The following is a 16,539-nucleotide window of genomic DNA, read 5'->3' as shown; positions in this document are numbered from 1 at the left end:
TGTTTTATTTACAGAAACACAGCTGGTAACAAAGGAGACCACCGTATATGCTTTTCTACTGTAATTAGTTGGGTTTCTATATTTATTGCAGTAGTTTATTGTCAGATCCAGTGTTGACCTCTTGAGGATGACATGATTCATCTGCGTTGAATAGATTTTATGTTTGGCTATAGCTGCTAAATACGGTCCTTCCACTCCTAACAATAATAAAAAGAAAATAGAATATATGTTATTGTCTAAATTATCATTTAGATTGGAAGCCAGTTTCAATGACATGATTTCTAAATTGATATACGGATTACTTCCTCGTTTTAATTGTGTATTATTTTTGTTTGTTTGATCAACTAACAGCTATTTGTCGAGCTTCTTTATCACAAAATCAAGTACAAAGAAGGAAATGGACGCCTTCATCTGACTAATCAACCCTGAACAAAATGATGATATACAAGATTAATAGTTTTATTTCAAGGGAAAATAGTTATTTCATTGTATAAATAATAAATGACTCCACCTTTATTAGTACTATATTTCCTTTTTTTTTTTTTTTTAATGTCCAACAAAATCCACTTATCTACAACTATGAGATTTAAAGTGTGTCACACAAGCACATTGATTTCAGAGAAGTAATGTGCAGATTTCCATATTTAGGGAAATAAATCTGACCAAACATGGTTTAATTGATGCAGAATTAAGCAATGACCACTCATTTTATAATCTGTACATTTATTTAACGTTTGCAAAACTCCAGGCTTTTGGACCAAATGGACCTTAAATAATAATACTTGTCCGTAAAAGCTAACGAACTACACCTAATAACAGCCCATATAAATAAATAAATAAAATGTCATATCTAGATGATTATCAAATAATTCCCATCAAACCCACGTCCCCTTGTTTACAGAAGTAATAAATAAATGACAGCATATCAAAATAGGCAGGTGTAAGAGTGTGACACATTCAAACATACAGTTACTCAAATAACCTGATCGGACGACAAAATGAAACCCCAGTTGACATATCATTGCGCAGTCTGAGTGTTTTCAGTTATGGGTGGCTGTGACGTCAGAGCTCGACTCTCCCGTCAAGGTCCCGTCATGAGGCGATTGTGGCCCCCGGGGGCCTGGGCTCCTCGGTACTCGCTGGTCTGTCCCACTGTCTTTACCTCCTCCAGGGTTCGGACCGGCTTCACCGACGAGACAGCGGTTTGTAGACACAGACAGCCATGATGATCATCAGCACGAGCAGCACCGCGAGGACGCTCCCCATAGTGACTGTGAGCACGAGAACACACGCCCATCACCGGCAACAACATCAGATACACTGGTCTCAAATGATCGGTTAAACTGGTATTACTGGTTTTAAGTCTCCCGCTCCACTAGTACGTGGTTGTCAGTGTAGAGTAAAGACATGCAAGACATGTGAAGTGTGTGAACGCCTCACGAGAGGCAGCATGTCGGCGTCACTGAGAGGCCTTACGTCAGTCTCCACAGTCTCGCATCAAGTCTCACCTAAGTTCTGCTTCTGTAAAACAACATAAGCTCTCTCGGTCAGTTTGGAGTCCTCGGGTTGTCCGTTAACTAACACACTGAGACACATTATTAGCGTTTGTGGGATGAACATCATAGCGGTGGAGGCTGGAGGAGGATGATGATGGTGATGGTGGTGGTGACGGTGAGGCGTTTCTTCTTCCGCTGTCGGTTCTGGGTCCTAAAGCCGTTGGGTTATTGTATTCACTGTCAGAGCTGATCAACTATGAGGCCTTGTTGATTAATCCATTTCTCGATTGGCAGAAAGTTAACTGTCAACTATTTTGATGAGAGATTAATCATTTGAATGTTTTTTTTTGGAAACACTATTTTTTATCAGTCAGTGATTTCCTGGACATCCCCAAAAATGATTTAAAATGTAAACACAAGAATAGGCTGAATAACAGATTATTGGAAATGTTGTTCTTCATAAATTATGAAATGATTGCTTGTCTTTTCGCTTTTTTAAAAAATATCTTCAGCTGGCCTACTGACTTGCTTTGTTAAAGTCAGTTAATTTAAATCAGGAGTGTAACTGGACACTGCCTTTATTTATGTCCACAAAAAGCACAATAGAACCCAAATGCACGACTCAGGAGTGCAAGAGTCTTTACTGAAAATATACAACAATGCAAAATCTAGGCAGGCGACAAAAGGCAGAGGCAAAACCCAAATTAAACAGACTGGTTAAAAAACGAATAGGCTATCAGACAACTATGGTATAACCGATATTAATGCACACAGGGAGCTAATAAGGAAAGGAGAACCAGGTGAGTATAGTGCTGGAAAAGATCCCTGGCTCTGACTTCTCAAATGTGATTATTTGCTGGTTTTCTGAGCCCACTGTAGCAGTTATATTTATAGCAGAGGCCTGGGGCTGTTGGTTGGACAGAAAAAAACAATTTGAAGGTGTGAGCTTATTGTTAAAGAAGACTAATACAACTGGAGTATTCACATTTGAGACGCTTAAACCAGTGAATTCCTTTGACCATTTCGCTGAACAAATGACTTATGTGATTGATATTTTTCTGACAATCAACAATTAATTAATCTTTTCAGCAGGTTCATAATTACACGGCCCTGACTGTTCTGCAGGTGTTTCCAGGTTGTTTGACTGTGAAAATACAAAGTGTTCCCTTACTGTTAACCATCAAACAAGTGTGAGGGCCCCCATCACATTTCCGCATTGCTGAAATGTCAAAGAGCAATGAAGAATAGATATAAAGGTCAAGCTCCTTGCGGTCATACCCTTACATAATTACTCAGTATGACTGATGCGTATGGCCTTTACCTTCATCCTCTATAGAACGTAAGAGCGCACACCATTGCCAACACGTATGGCTCTTAATTATATGCCAGAGAAGCTTAATGAATGTGAGGACATTTCACTCACGGTGGACTGAAATTAAAACGAGAGGCTTCCGAGATAAATTAACCAAAACAAGAAAACATTTCATGACAGCATGAACTGAAAGATCCTGTTTTAATAGGAGATCCGAGGGCATTTAAACTGAATTAAACAATTTTTTAATGCTATGAACTGAGTCAAGAATGTACATTTCTTGGCTACAGAAGCTTAATAAGGTAATTTAGTCTTTTTTTGTTATAAACTACAAGAAGCCTATAACTCTCATCTTTTTTTTTTGTAAGTTTGTATCACAAATACCTCAAATGATTGTTTCACATTGATTCATCTACATACAGCACACTGCAGTCATTTATTAACATGACGGGCAATACATCAGCGATCCAAGACTCAACAGTTTCAGCTCACAGCACCACTGTGAGCCGCCGCAGACTCTTAGTTTTATTCCTAATTGGTGACTTTCATAATAATTGATGGTCGATGACAAAGAGGGCTAATTTAAAATCAAATGTTACTTTGATCTTTCTGTGTGTATACACTCAGGTCTGATTTTGTATAACAGTTTAATGCAGGTTTGGTGGGCTTATAAAACTCCAAGTTGCATAGTATTTATAATAGTAATCATCTTCTTCTATTACAATTCATGTAATTTTATACATATGTGTATATACAGTATATAATATATGATGTTCTCTTGGCAGTTATACCTGTAATTCCTCTTTTTATCTCCCCTGTACTATAGCTACTGCACTGTTTTGCTGGGTTGGATGCACTGCATCATATACACAGTATCAGTCATTTTACCCTTAAAATACGGTTTGTTGAGCTGTTAATGTCTGGTTGAGAAGAAACCGTCTGTTTAGCAGTGTCTCTTTTATGTGTCGCGTGTGCTTGCCTGTTCTCTACTTCAATGGCAGTCAGTGACACAAAAGGGCTTTGATCTGCACGTCCATCAACCAGCAGCTCTCGAATGTGGCGAACCACTTTCTACTCTCGTATACGTTCATACCTGTTGTCCTTGAAGTGATCGGGGCTGGTTTAGGAATAAAAATGAGTTGAATAAGTAAAGATCTGATGTGATCGCGTGTGTGTGTTTGAAGTTAGAGGCTGCTCTGTTTCCTTATATGTTGATGGATTCTGGATGTTGCAAATTAGATTGTTAATTAGAATATCTAATAGAGGTGAGCAGCACCAGCTGACAGCCATTACAAAGACAGGAAGATCACCATATGGAGATTTACAAGAACACATTTCTCCTGTGGTCTGCTACATGTTTCCAATACAAAAAAATGCAGTTCTTGTTGTTATATATCGATAGTGGAATTCAACTAAATGTTGTGTGATTTTTTGTTTGTTTGTTCATATTCATGTTTAACCTCTGAAGAGAAACACAACAATGAAATATGTAATGAATACCATCATTTATTTATACACGTCTGACTAGTACATAAACATAAACCAGGTTGAAAAGGACTAAAATTACACAACGATCATCAAATTGCTTATCACATTACTCTCTGAACATAAATAAAGGATAACGTGCTTTTAAATAAGTTGAGACACAAGGGATATGATGCTGTGTGTCCGCAAGAAAAAAACAAACATTTGAACAGACTTACATTTGAGTGAAAACATTGGAGAGACACAATATCAATACAACCTTTACAATTTTTGTACATACAGTGTAATAGTTAGGCAGATTAAGGCAAAACAATCTATTTTGAGTTAAATAAAGGCATCAGATAAAGATCAAAAAGTTCATTTTGAATTTGAAGAACCAAAATATACTCACAGTTGTCACTCACTGTACATATTGTACTGTAGGTAGGTACACAGGCTCTACTTTTTATAATGCTAAATACTAAAACAATGCATTAGATTCTAAGTTTCAAAAAGATATTTTTCTGAAAATGAGCTGATGGTCTATGTCTGAGTGCATCAGATGTCTCCAATACAAACACTTGTAGGGAAAAACAGAACATTTTTAGCAGATATATCCAGCAGCTGGCGTGAAATCCTATAGAAGCACTGTATTAAAGAACTACGGGGACCAACGTGATTAAGGTTTGCTCCCATTTAATCTCTCTCCTCTGTCAGTCCAGCAAAAACAAAACAAGTGTTCAGACCTATGTCCTATACAAACCACACACAATATCTTTTCAAATTGCCACAAAACAATACAGCAGAGCTGGTAACACTTGGTGTGAAACACATTAGCTAACATACTGAGAGTATGCTCTCCACTGAGTAAAGTTTTCTTTATTACATGAACGTAGATACAAAACACTGCTGCCATGATTATTCTAGTGGCAAAACAAACTGTGTTGACCTCACTGTTTCCATTGTTTCATCTAGCTTTGACAAACAACAGAAAATATAGAACTTAACTAGAGAAAACAGCCCCGTTCAATAGAAATGATACGCTGAATGTTACATATATAAGTTACATTTAGTTTCCTTGGCATATTGTTCTTGTGAGAAAAAAGACAGCTGATTGAGGGGAAAAGCAGACCGTTAACTTTAGGTAATCGCTACTGACTCCTACAACCGCACAAATGCAACACTTTGAAAATGGCATAATGTGAGACTTTACAGTAAAGTGTGAGTATTGCTACCTCAGTTCCTCTTGGAATTTCAACTTTAGCAGCATCTACCATTTTACAGAGTGTACATGTGCAGTGAAGGGTTGACATGTTAGACATCATCAGCAGGTAACAGTCACAATGTCAGATAATGTCCAGGTTCGGTCACAAACAATAACTTAAAACTGTTGTTTGAATAGAAGCTACAAGCAGGGGTATTTTTCATGTGTTACGGTGTTTTTCTGTCTACGGCACAGTAGCCATGTTGAGGCTTTCAGCGTGGATGTCTGGTATGGTCCTCTCTGGTCTGAGACACACTGCCAACCTCTGTGGAAAACCAAACAGTTCAAAGTGAATTTAAAGCAAAATGTGTCCGACAGTTCATGTTTTCGGCATTTTGCACACTTTTTTTTTTCCTCCCTCCGCCATCCACTGACCTGTTTGAGAGATCCAGGGGTCCACACCAGCTTGTAGACCATGTAGATGGGGATCCACATGAAGGATGAGAAGCCAATGATGTATCCCACTGAGATGCTCCAGTCAGGGTACTTATAGTCGAACAGCGTGAGGGGCGGCGTTTTCAGCAGAGAGCTCACTATGATATACTGAGAGGAGTCGGGATACATATCATTTCCATATTTAAATGTCCATATGTAAATGTAACTTTTGTATTCTTATATAAGACATTTTATTGAGGAAGGGTAATATATCTGTCACACTTCCGTACATTGTAAAATAAACGTATAAAGGAAGTCTTGATAGTGTAATCATTCAAAATGTCAACAGAAAGACAACCAGAGAGATGGATACAAATAAGAGAGAAGGATATCAAACTAGATGTAGAGGAGTTCATTTACATTTGCCTGAGTGTTTTGCAATGTAATTGTTGAAGAAAACGTTTTAAGGAGATTATTTCGTATGAATATAGGAGACGTTGGTCAACTGTTGGGTCGCAAAAGGACATTGGTTCAGTAGTCTTTAGATCGTACACAGAGCTTGTTTTGTCCTTGTCCACTTCAGCCCATTGACTTAAATGGAAAACACTTATTTCATTAAAGGACTATATGTTGAATATTGCATATCCTGTGTTTCTTATATATCCTAAATGTTAGCATTGCATATGTTTTGCTCCACTTGTTGGAAAGATCAGAATGTTTCAAATCTTACCGCTAAAAATGCTGGACTGATGGCAACCCAGCACACCTGCCAGAATAATCCTGGAGATTTGCCCAACATGGACTCAATATCGCTGCTAAATCGTTTGATACCTGAAAGCAACAAAATAAACATGATATTTGTTTTCCATGTGCTAACAATGTATTTGATTATCAAGGGTCATCAGTTCACATTCACAGATACAAGAAACTGAATGTTGATAATAATCTCTTGTTTACCGTAGAACCAGGAAACTGCAATGGCCTCAAGGAAACCCACAGCTATAATGGAGCATCCTACTCCAAACTCCTCCAGCAGCTTTACCACGTAGGCACCACCCTGTCAATGACATTCACACTGACTAAGAACACAATTCATCTCCAGACTGCAGATGTCAGGTTTTAATTCACTACAATGTGTCCAGAAGAACCTAAACCGTGCAACAAATGTGATTCAAGATAATTATCTGATCTAATGAGGGGTTGAATTCTGTTCTCATTGGTTAAACTCATTTAGAATGTGAATAACTTACGTTTGTAAGGGTACTTAGAGAGCCCATAAAGCAGACAACGACCAAGCCCAGAACAAAAAGTTCACGTCTGTGAGAAAAATGCTCTGGGTATTCATCCAACACAGCAGTGATGATGGCCTCCAGCCCACCGAACTGAAACACACAATAGCGTTGTTGTTGTGTTATATTGTAGCTTCTAGATATTTCAATCTGCATTTAACTTTTATGGCTCATTCAATGAGCCATAAAAGTTACTCAAATTAGCATCACTACAGCAGCTGAATAGTTTTGTGTTACACATAAAGTGACCACCATGTACGTCAGAGTTCACAGTTCGTACCGTGCTGTCCAGTCCCAGCATGATCATCATCACAAAAAAGATGATTGCAAAAAAAGTTGAGCCCATCATGTTTGCAATGGCTTCTGGGTAAGTGATGAAGAGTAAACTTGGTCCTGAAAGCATGAAAGTAGTGAATATGAAGAGATCAGGGTCAGCGTTCGATTTATTATTGAATTGTATCTCTTTTTTTATTATATTTCAAAGTATTAAATATAAAAATAATTTGGTGACCTTTGTCTTTCGCTACATCCTCCACCTCCACCTTCCTAATCTCTGCCATGTAGCCCAGCACCGTGAAGATCACGAACCCTGACACGAAGCTGGTCAGACAGTTCACCAAACTGGTCACAATGGCGTCACTGTTGAAGAAGAAATGAAAACCTGTTCAGGGAAACGCGGCATAATAATTGTCAATCATAAAATTCTTCTTTAAACCTGATTCTGACCTTTGTTTAATGGGCTCATTTTCTCTTCAGTTTTGTGTCCCACACATAAGGACTCCTGGCTAGTAACCATTGACATCTAACAACAATACCAATGAGGCTCTGCTGTATGTTGTGTGTTCATTAGCGATGGAAAATGTCTGTCAAATGTGAATAGTCTCTGGAGTGATAGCCGAGTGTCAATGGGCAGAATGCTTTAAATGAAGGAAAATCTTCCATCTCCAGGCAGCCTCGACTTAATTAGTCATTTAAGAGAACTAAATAAACATCTTTTGAAACTTAGGGTCCTAAAGTACTTCCTGCAAATATTTCTTATTTTCTACATTTAAGAAAACCTATGTTTTTAGCCAGAATTGGTAGTTCGTCAGGTACTTTGCAACTGAAAAGCATTTTTCTGATATAAAAGAAGACAATTTTATGGTAAAACAATTCATACATCATGAATTTATTCAATAAAAAAACAAATCGCAAACCAATAATGATCTGGAAGTCAGTACAATTTAAAAACATAATTATCACACTGAGGAGTTACACATTATATTTCTGTGTTTGTAATATGTTTGATGGGTCAAAAGGCGCCAGTGTCCAGTTTCATTCATGATCTGCGTGTTTACTGTTTCCTCACATGCCTCTCTGCTCCACTAATCAGCCATGCATACTGTTAGTCATTCTGTGCAGTTTCATTTCTTCTCCTGTGTACAGTTTGGCATTTATACCCACCATGTAGAATTCACCACTCCTTCCTCTGATAGCATTGTCTCGACCACACCATCATATTTAATGCATGGGCAATGAATCCCACAGCTTCTCGTCAAGTTCTGACCTCATACTGTGCAATAAATGCATTAAACTCAATTATTAAATTCAACAGGAGGTGTTCAAGCCACAAATGTAGGTTCACATGACTCCGTGTGCCGTAGGTCTCAAGCTCAGCTCTTACCGATAGCAGTTATTTGTGAAAGGGTTGTAGCTGGAGAGAGCTAGGAGCACCCCGAACCCTGGTCCCAGAGAGAAGAATATCTGAGCAGCAGCGTCCACCCACACCTACAAAAAACAGTAAGAATGACAGAAAGAGACATTACACTATCTGAGACTTAACGTTCTGGGATTCTTTGGGTTGCTATGGGCATTCAACAGCATAAAAATACAGTATTTCTTAGAACCAGATCCTTTTAGTGATTTAATGTCACCCTCCAAACGAGGTTAATGTCTTTTTATTCCCGTGTTCTGATCCCTCAGTATAATTTACCAGAAGAGGTGTTGATTTAGTCATATACAAATCTAGTTGCCACACAGCTGTACGCAGGGAGATCTGAAGAGCAGCACGCGTTCGGCTTTAAAAAGAAGAGGGAAGCGTTGGATATCGGTGAGTGAGACAGAAAGAGAGGCCTTTGTTAATGGGTAACAAATCCAAACCAATTATGCATCTCATTATCCTGCTCTGTGGCTTATTTATGCATCTCATTTTGTCTCATCCATATTCCCTTCCAACCAAAGCACTCACACATGTTTAGCAAACAACCACAGTGAGCTGCAGAGGAAAATGGGATGTTTCATAGAGCTATAAAAAAACATTGGCTTATTCTCCAGGGACTATAGAGCGTAGAAATGAATATATGAAGAACTCCTAATGCTGGCAGGACAGGGGAGAAACACATCGTAGTCCTGTCATCTGGTCTTACCCAAAGTTAAAATCCTTTTGGCAAGTTATACACAGTGAATTGTGTACATCATTGAAATTTAGTTTAGCTTAAATATGAACTGCTTGGAAAAAATCTCTGAGACAAATATTGACATATAAATATTATTTAACAACATAAGTATCTGTTAAGAATATTAAGTTAAGAGTACAAAATAGGATTGTCAAGGGACCAAACATGTGAGGCTTGGCCATGTTTTCCTTGTTAGCGATGACTGAATTGTATCCTTTTCTGAAAAAAAACAGGGGACTGACCAACTTTCTTCAACTCACACCGGTCTCCAGCAGCTTCCCCCACTGGGGCTTCAGGTAAAACACCACTCCTCTCCAGGCTCCTGGCAGAGTGGCGCCTCGAATTAGCAGGATGAACAGCACAATGTAGGGGAAGGTGGCGGTCACCCACACTACCTGGTGTGGAAGAAAAGATAAACCAGGACGAGAATCAGAGATCATAGATATGCGATGCAGAAGATATTGATCTTCTATGTTATTATGAAGCAGCAACAATATGTTACCTTCCCTGAAGTCTTCACGCCCTTCCAGAGGCTGAAGTATACGATGGTGAAGATGAGAAAGAGGCAGAGCATCAACTGCCAGCGAACACCCCCGACGTTTTTCAGCCCTGATGACTTGTGGATCTCAAGAACGTTCCTCCTGTTATATTAAAACACATCATCACAGTTTCAGCATGCAAGACTACACATTTCCAATACGAAATCACTAGCCGACAATATTTGTGTAGAGCATTACTGTAAGGCTATTTATACATGTTGTTTCTGTTACTCACACTTACATGCACTTACGTGTAAAATTCCTCTGCCGGAGACCTGGAGGAATTCGTCCAGGTGACGTTGTCAACGCCAAAATAGTTGGTGCAGTCGGGAGTGTTCCACACATTGTCACAGTTTGTCCAAGGCAGGATGGTGGCGAAAGAGGAGTAGAAGTAGAAGAGCGCCCAGGCGATGATGGTGTTGTAGTAGAAGGACACATACAGGGCGATGATACAAATGCTATATCCTATACCTGAAGCAGCAGAGGGAGATGAGAGAGGAGAGAGACACACCTGTGAAATGTGTCCGAAATGATTCACTGGCTCTCTGAAGTGTCTGAATATCTGCTGTTAAGCAGCGCAGTGTGAAACCTTACCTTTGAAGATGGGACAGATGTGTTTCCATATGGATATGGCTCCAGTTCTGTGGAACTGTCCCAGTGCCAACTCCATGTAAAAGAGCGGCACGCCACCAAAGATGGCCATCAAAATGTAGGGAATGAGGAAAGCCCCTGCGCAGAGATGCATGAGGGAACATGTTGTGTAGGGCTTTTACATGAAGGTCATGACAGAAAGTGAGGGCTTGAATCCAAATTAAGAAATGAAATATGAACAACAATGTGAAAATGAGACTTCTCATTAGCCTCATTTTTTACATTTGATTATTAATATATTTAAATTGTTCTTTACATCATATTTCAGCTCTGACAGGATTTACAAGAATCTAAATCTGTGTTTGAACCAACCATGAACAAGAGCCTACCATCAGAGCTATGACAAAAATACTTCTGACACATTCGCTGTACATTCACACACAAAATTATAAAATAAAATGTCTACACAATCTTCGGTTTATGCGTTTTTTTAAATCATTTACATTGTCTTGTCTTAATGCCTTTTTATGTCTTCTGTGCAGTACTTTGAATTGTTTTGTTGAAAGGTGTTATATAAATAAACTTGTATTGTTGTAATGTAACCCTTAGTTGCTGATGTTAAATATTGAGTAAAACGCAACCTTTTCTAAACAAAATACACAACGACTGAACCAATCCGTGCAGAAATCTTTTTTTTAAAGGATTCATTTAAATTAGACACATTTTCTGCATAAAACGCTTGAAGCTCCTGTATTGTGAACAATTGTAAACAATATTGAATAGTGATGAAAGAAAAGTAGATACAGGCTATCTCATGGGAAAAGCGTAACAACTTTTTTGTGGACTTTTTAACGATGTTTTGGCTTTAGATTCGCTCTTCAGCACCACGGAGAGTTTCTGCCGTAGATACGCAGCTTCAGCCTGTTTTCAGGCCATTTGAGCGCAAATTCTGAGATTTCATGGATTTGAAGACAATAAAAAAGTGTTTGCCAAGTGGTTTATTACATAATATTCCAAGTTACGCAAATCCTAACTTGTGAAATGAAGCTGAATGGCGATGGTTTGAAATTTCTAAACCACTTACCGCCACCGTTTTGATAACACACGTACGGAAATCTCCAAACATTTCCCAGGTCCACCGCAAAACCAATGACAGACAAGAGAAAATCCATTTTTTTGCTCCATTTGTCCCTGGAGTCCGTCTGTGTGATGACCGGCACCGGGGCCGCGTTGTTAGAGCTGTAGCCGGGATTAGGGGAGCCTTGGCGGGTCAGACTGCCGGCCATGACTGCTGAGTCCTGTCGGGGCATCGGACTGTGAAAAGTCAGTCAGAGGAGCAGCTCCAGAGAGAGCGGGATATCTCTCCTGTGATTATGACAGGGGGGAGTGGGAGGAGTTGGTGGAGCTGCAGCTGACACTTGGAGTACCTGTTGTGTCTTTTTACTGACAGCAGCCTTGAACATACTTGAACAACCAAAAAAGGTGACGTTGGCTTAGAGGTCCCATGTGTTATTGCTGATCAATAAGATGGATTTGAGTAAGTTAACCTGTAGGAGAGCAGCTTTGCCCACTCAATTGATGTGCTTTTAGCAAATTCAACAGCAACAGGGTGTCCAGTCAACTAATGCTGGTGTTGATGGTTATAAGGATGGTTATCTTTCAATGGCATTGATGTGACAGGCAGAGTTCACCATGGTCACCTTGTGCTAAAATCAACTTTATTGTTGCAACTCACATACATGCACAGCATGCACCAGATTATTGAATTGGACTTTCCAGTATTTAACAAGAGGCTTTGAATGTATCATTGTTGATGACGTTTCAGGGCCTTTTAACTGGTAAATGACATATTTGTAGTCAATTCTGATATTCCAACAATATATGAAAAATAGTGACCAATGTTTTGTTAAAGTTTCTACATGCTGCCAAACTTTTAAATGCTCAGATGGATTTTCAAAATAAAATTGTTAATTTATGATAAAACATAATACAGTTTTTCTCTATCACTTTGGCAAATTAAAAAATATAAAACATAATAACAGATAAAGGTCCTGTTCAGTCCACTTGAACTTCCAAAAGTTTGACACAGAGAGCTTTAAATAGCACCTTGAGCCATCTTGGCTGCATGTTAATATAGTTTGGGGAATACATCAGAAGAGAAACACAGCAGCTTAACTGCACTCATTAGGAAAAACCTAATAACAAGACTTTGTAATCAAATCCACAGCTTTTAGCACTGAGCACTTTGAAAAGGCTGCAAACTGGATAATCAGAGACCAGCCATCAGGCAGGAGAGAGAGAGTGCATCAAATGAAGTTACTTTGGGAAATGGATATGACACAGAGACAGGAGGAGCCAGCGCCATCATAAAATTGTCACTTACGATAAAAGCCAAACTGTCTGACCTGGTGTTAACATTTACCTGAAGCTAGTAAATGGTAAAATGTAGTTAATTCAATAATTTTCTGCTATAATGTGGATCGATGAAGAAGCAAAAGCCCAGCGTGCAGAATGGATGGCTGGATAGATAGATAGATAGATAGATAGATAGATAGATAGATAGATAGATAGATAGATAGATAGATAGATAGATAGATAGATAGATAGATAGATAGAGAGATAGATAGAGAGATAGATAGATAGATAGATAGATAGATAGAGAGATAGATAGATAGATAGATAGAGAGAGATAGATAGAGAGAGAGATAGATAGATAGAGAGAGAGAGAGATGGATAGATGGATGGATAGATGGATAGAGATAGATAGATAGAACTCAGATTCCTCCAGATTCAACATGTCTTTTCATTGCCAGAGCGAGGATGGGGAAGCGTAAACAATCAGCCAGGGGGAAAAGGCTGCGGTTGCTCAGCCGAAGTGTGGTGGCCCCTGAGGGTCAAAAGCACAACAACATAACAACAAACCATATAGCACTGGCCTTCTCTAATATACAATCCTGTCAATCTGCATGGCCACATATGGGCAGAAGAACATCAGACTGACAGGAGCCTCTACTGCACGCCCTGGTGCCTGTTGGAGCACGTCGAGTTTAATCACACATGGACATGTGCATGTTGGCCGTCTCTGCCGACAGACACATGGACACGGCAGCACTGTCATTTATGAAATGTTGAATTTGATTTTGTTTTGAACTGTTTTCTGTTGGCCTCATTGTAAATCTGTATTGTATCCAGAGCACATACAACTTAATAAATGTAACTTTCCTCTTTACTGGTTACTGGTTTCTGATCATCTGCTGAAATGTGGCAACATCAATTCACATAGTTTGAATCTACGTTCCTGCAGATTTCTCCCTTTACTGTCAATACACGCTGTTGTTCTCCCATTGACAAGTAAGCGACGGCAAACTGGAGAGGAGCTCTTGTGTGTTGTTTACTCAGGCAGAAGTCCTGGTATGGCATTTAACAAGACATGCTGTTACCTCACATTATCTAAAGCCACTGCAAGGCCTGAGTCATCCCAGCGAGGGAATCCTGTGTTGAAGAGGATGCTTGTGTGTAAAATAGAGCAGTCGTCGCAATGAAGCAGGGATGGCTCCTTCCTCTCAGGCAAGGACACGTAAACTGCCGCTCCCTATCTTAAATCAATATTTTACATAATAACTCCTGGATGTCTGAAAAGTCTAGTAATTGCTGTTTGGTCAAGTATTATCGTGTACAATTCAGGACTCCGTGTTTAGGACAATGCATTACATCTTGACATGTTCAATAACAGAATAAGGAACATCTGGATTTTGTTTGTTCTGAAACTACGAGGGGGGCTTTGGGGGGTCCAGCCCAGCTCCTCTCAGTCTGTCAGTCAGTCTGTCACTCTGTGTTATCCCTCCATCCTTTCACCACCTGATCTGCCTGACAGCTCAGTCCTGCAGGCAGAACTGGACTCGTGGCCCAAAGAAACTCCACACTCTGGTGCACTGACGCCTACCAACCCCTTCTGCTCATATTTTGACTCAGATGGTGGTTTTTCTGAACATCTTCTCACTCATACAATACACACTGGAATGTGAAAAATGTTGCTGGATGGAAACACTGATTCTTATGTAGATTAAAGCTGAAAAGCTGAAGTCCATAAGGAAATAGCTGGTCTTTTTTGAGTCTTGGGTGTCAAAAATGGCATCTTCTGGAAAATATGTGATATAACGTGTGTGTAACCGATACCTTGTAATAATAGAATCAACCATATCATAACGGTTAAATGCATTTGTAGAATTTTTTGGCACATTTTTCTTGAACAAAAATGTTGAAGTAAATTATCAAATGTTAATTAGCGTCAATTAAAATGTAGAAGCATAATAGGTTTGTTTTCTAAGAGTTGAAAAACTGATTTAAAGGGTTTGTTTATACCAGCTGTGAATGTTAACCCAGAAATTCAACCTGATATGCCTCAAGTTTTGAACTCCAGGCGAGTGAATCCAGCAACAGGTGCTCTGCAAGTGGAGCAGGGGAGCATATCTGCTTTAAAATGCAATGTATTCCATTGGTGGCTTATCATAGATGCTGAATCATGTAAGTGTTGCACGATTTGACCAGATAAATTACAATTTAGAAAAGATCTGTATGAATTAGAGATACAATTGTTCGTCATAAGATTTTGTCTTTCCTTGTCTTGACCACAAGATGGCATGAAGCTCAAATGTTCCCATGTCAGGAAAATATATAACAAGAGACCATGTACTCCATGTCCATGTTTGTTTTAGTTCAGGTCACTTATTTATCTATTTACATTGATTGTCTTTGCGTGAAAAAAACTCCATAAGGATATCACAGTATTTTGTCTCATTCAGGGAAACTTATATTGACGTTTAATTTGAAAGATGTGGACAACTACCCAATTCTTAATGTGGGAAACTATCCAATGAAGATTATTCTCAGATTTTAATGCTGGAAATCTGATCCGTCTTTGCTTTTCAGGGTTTTTTTCAATTGCTAACATACTTAAATAACATAAAGAACAATTATCAAGACTGACTCCCAGAGAGCAAAACCTCAGCTCAAGTCTCTAAAAACACAATTTCTGCTTTGCAAACAACTTGTTTGCCATTTCAAAACACTGGCATTCAAAATGCCACTCATTGACCAATTGGCCAATACACATGTCCCCCGGGCCAAACACCTGTTATCAACTCATCAATCAGGATGATAGCTCTAAAAAAATAGACTACAGGTGAGTTCCTGTTTACAACAATGGAAGACAACAAAACAAGCAACGGGCCTGTTTTCAAAAAATTATATTAGCAATTAGAAAACAAAACACTATGATCCATGCTTTCTTTTTATGTACTATATTGTATTTAGAATATGCTCTGTTCTGATAATCAGTGCACCATGTGGACATGATTTGATGGATTGATTGATTTTACAATGTGGAGAGAAATAGATATCAGTATAAAGTAGAGTGTGTTGTACTTTATATATTCATGTACTTGGCTCTAACAATATCTTTGAAAAATCAAAACGAGACTATATCATTAGAAAGGTGGACATGTTAAAAGTGGATACGATTGAGTTAAGATTGCGCAACTGGTTCAAAGACAATCACATCGTATGAGTCGTTTATAAACCATTAATTCGATTTAAATGTTTCATTTTGCATAAGAGCTGTGGTGTTTCGCCATTTGTGCGTGTGTGGTTGTGTGAATTGTGTGTCGTGTCTTGACATAATTGTTCCAGTTTTTGAAATCGTGCTAAAGCAAACGTAAAAAAAAAAAACTGTAATTATTCGCCTGTTCCACAGACGCTGGGCCACCCAATGGAGG

At 38.9% G+C, this 16,539-nt stretch overlaps 1 protein-coding gene and 1 long non-coding RNA gene across 2 annotated transcripts; both read right to left on the bottom strand.

Moving 5' to 3' along the window:
- Positions 1 to 445: 445 nt before the first annotated feature.
- Positions 446 to 1,656, bottom strand: LOC142957479 (uncharacterized). The gene is made up of 2 exons (XR_012956139.1): positions 1,509 to 1,656; positions 446 to 1,271 (listed from the first exon to the last, which is right to left on the bottom strand). It is a non-coding gene; the product is annotated as an uncharacterized LOC142957479 (long non-coding RNA).
- A 4,064-nt stretch (positions 1,657 to 5,720) lies between these two features.
- On the bottom strand, positions 5,721 to 12,105 carry slc6a4b (solute carrier family 6 member 4b). The gene is made up of 13 exons (XM_076099534.1): positions 11,850 to 12,105; positions 10,769 to 10,903; positions 10,426 to 10,645; positions 10,138 to 10,276; positions 9,896 to 10,030; positions 8,864 to 8,967; positions 7,712 to 7,839; positions 7,481 to 7,593; positions 7,162 to 7,293; positions 6,869 to 6,968; positions 6,642 to 6,742; positions 5,912 to 6,079; positions 5,721 to 5,801 (listed from the first exon to the last, which is right to left on the bottom strand). The coding sequence occupies exons 1-13, from the start codon at positions 12,073 to 12,075 to the stop codon at positions 5,721 to 5,723; spliced, it is 1,782 nt and encodes a 593-aa protein (XP_075955649.1). The 5' UTR covers positions 12,076 to 12,105.
- Positions 12,106 to 16,539: the final 4,434 nt, after the last annotated feature.

Source organism: Anarhichas minor, unplaced genomic scaffold (genome assembly GCF_050575085.1).
Source record: "Anarhichas minor isolate MPS153535 unplaced genomic scaffold, ASM5057508v1 ptg000025l, whole genome shotgun sequence".
Classification (NCBI taxonomy): domain Eukaryota; kingdom Metazoa; phylum Chordata; class Actinopteri; order Perciformes; family Anarhichadidae; genus Anarhichas; species Anarhichas minor.
The sequence above is the reverse complement of the archived record's forward strand: the minus strand, read 5'-3'. Positions and strand labels throughout refer to the sequence as shown.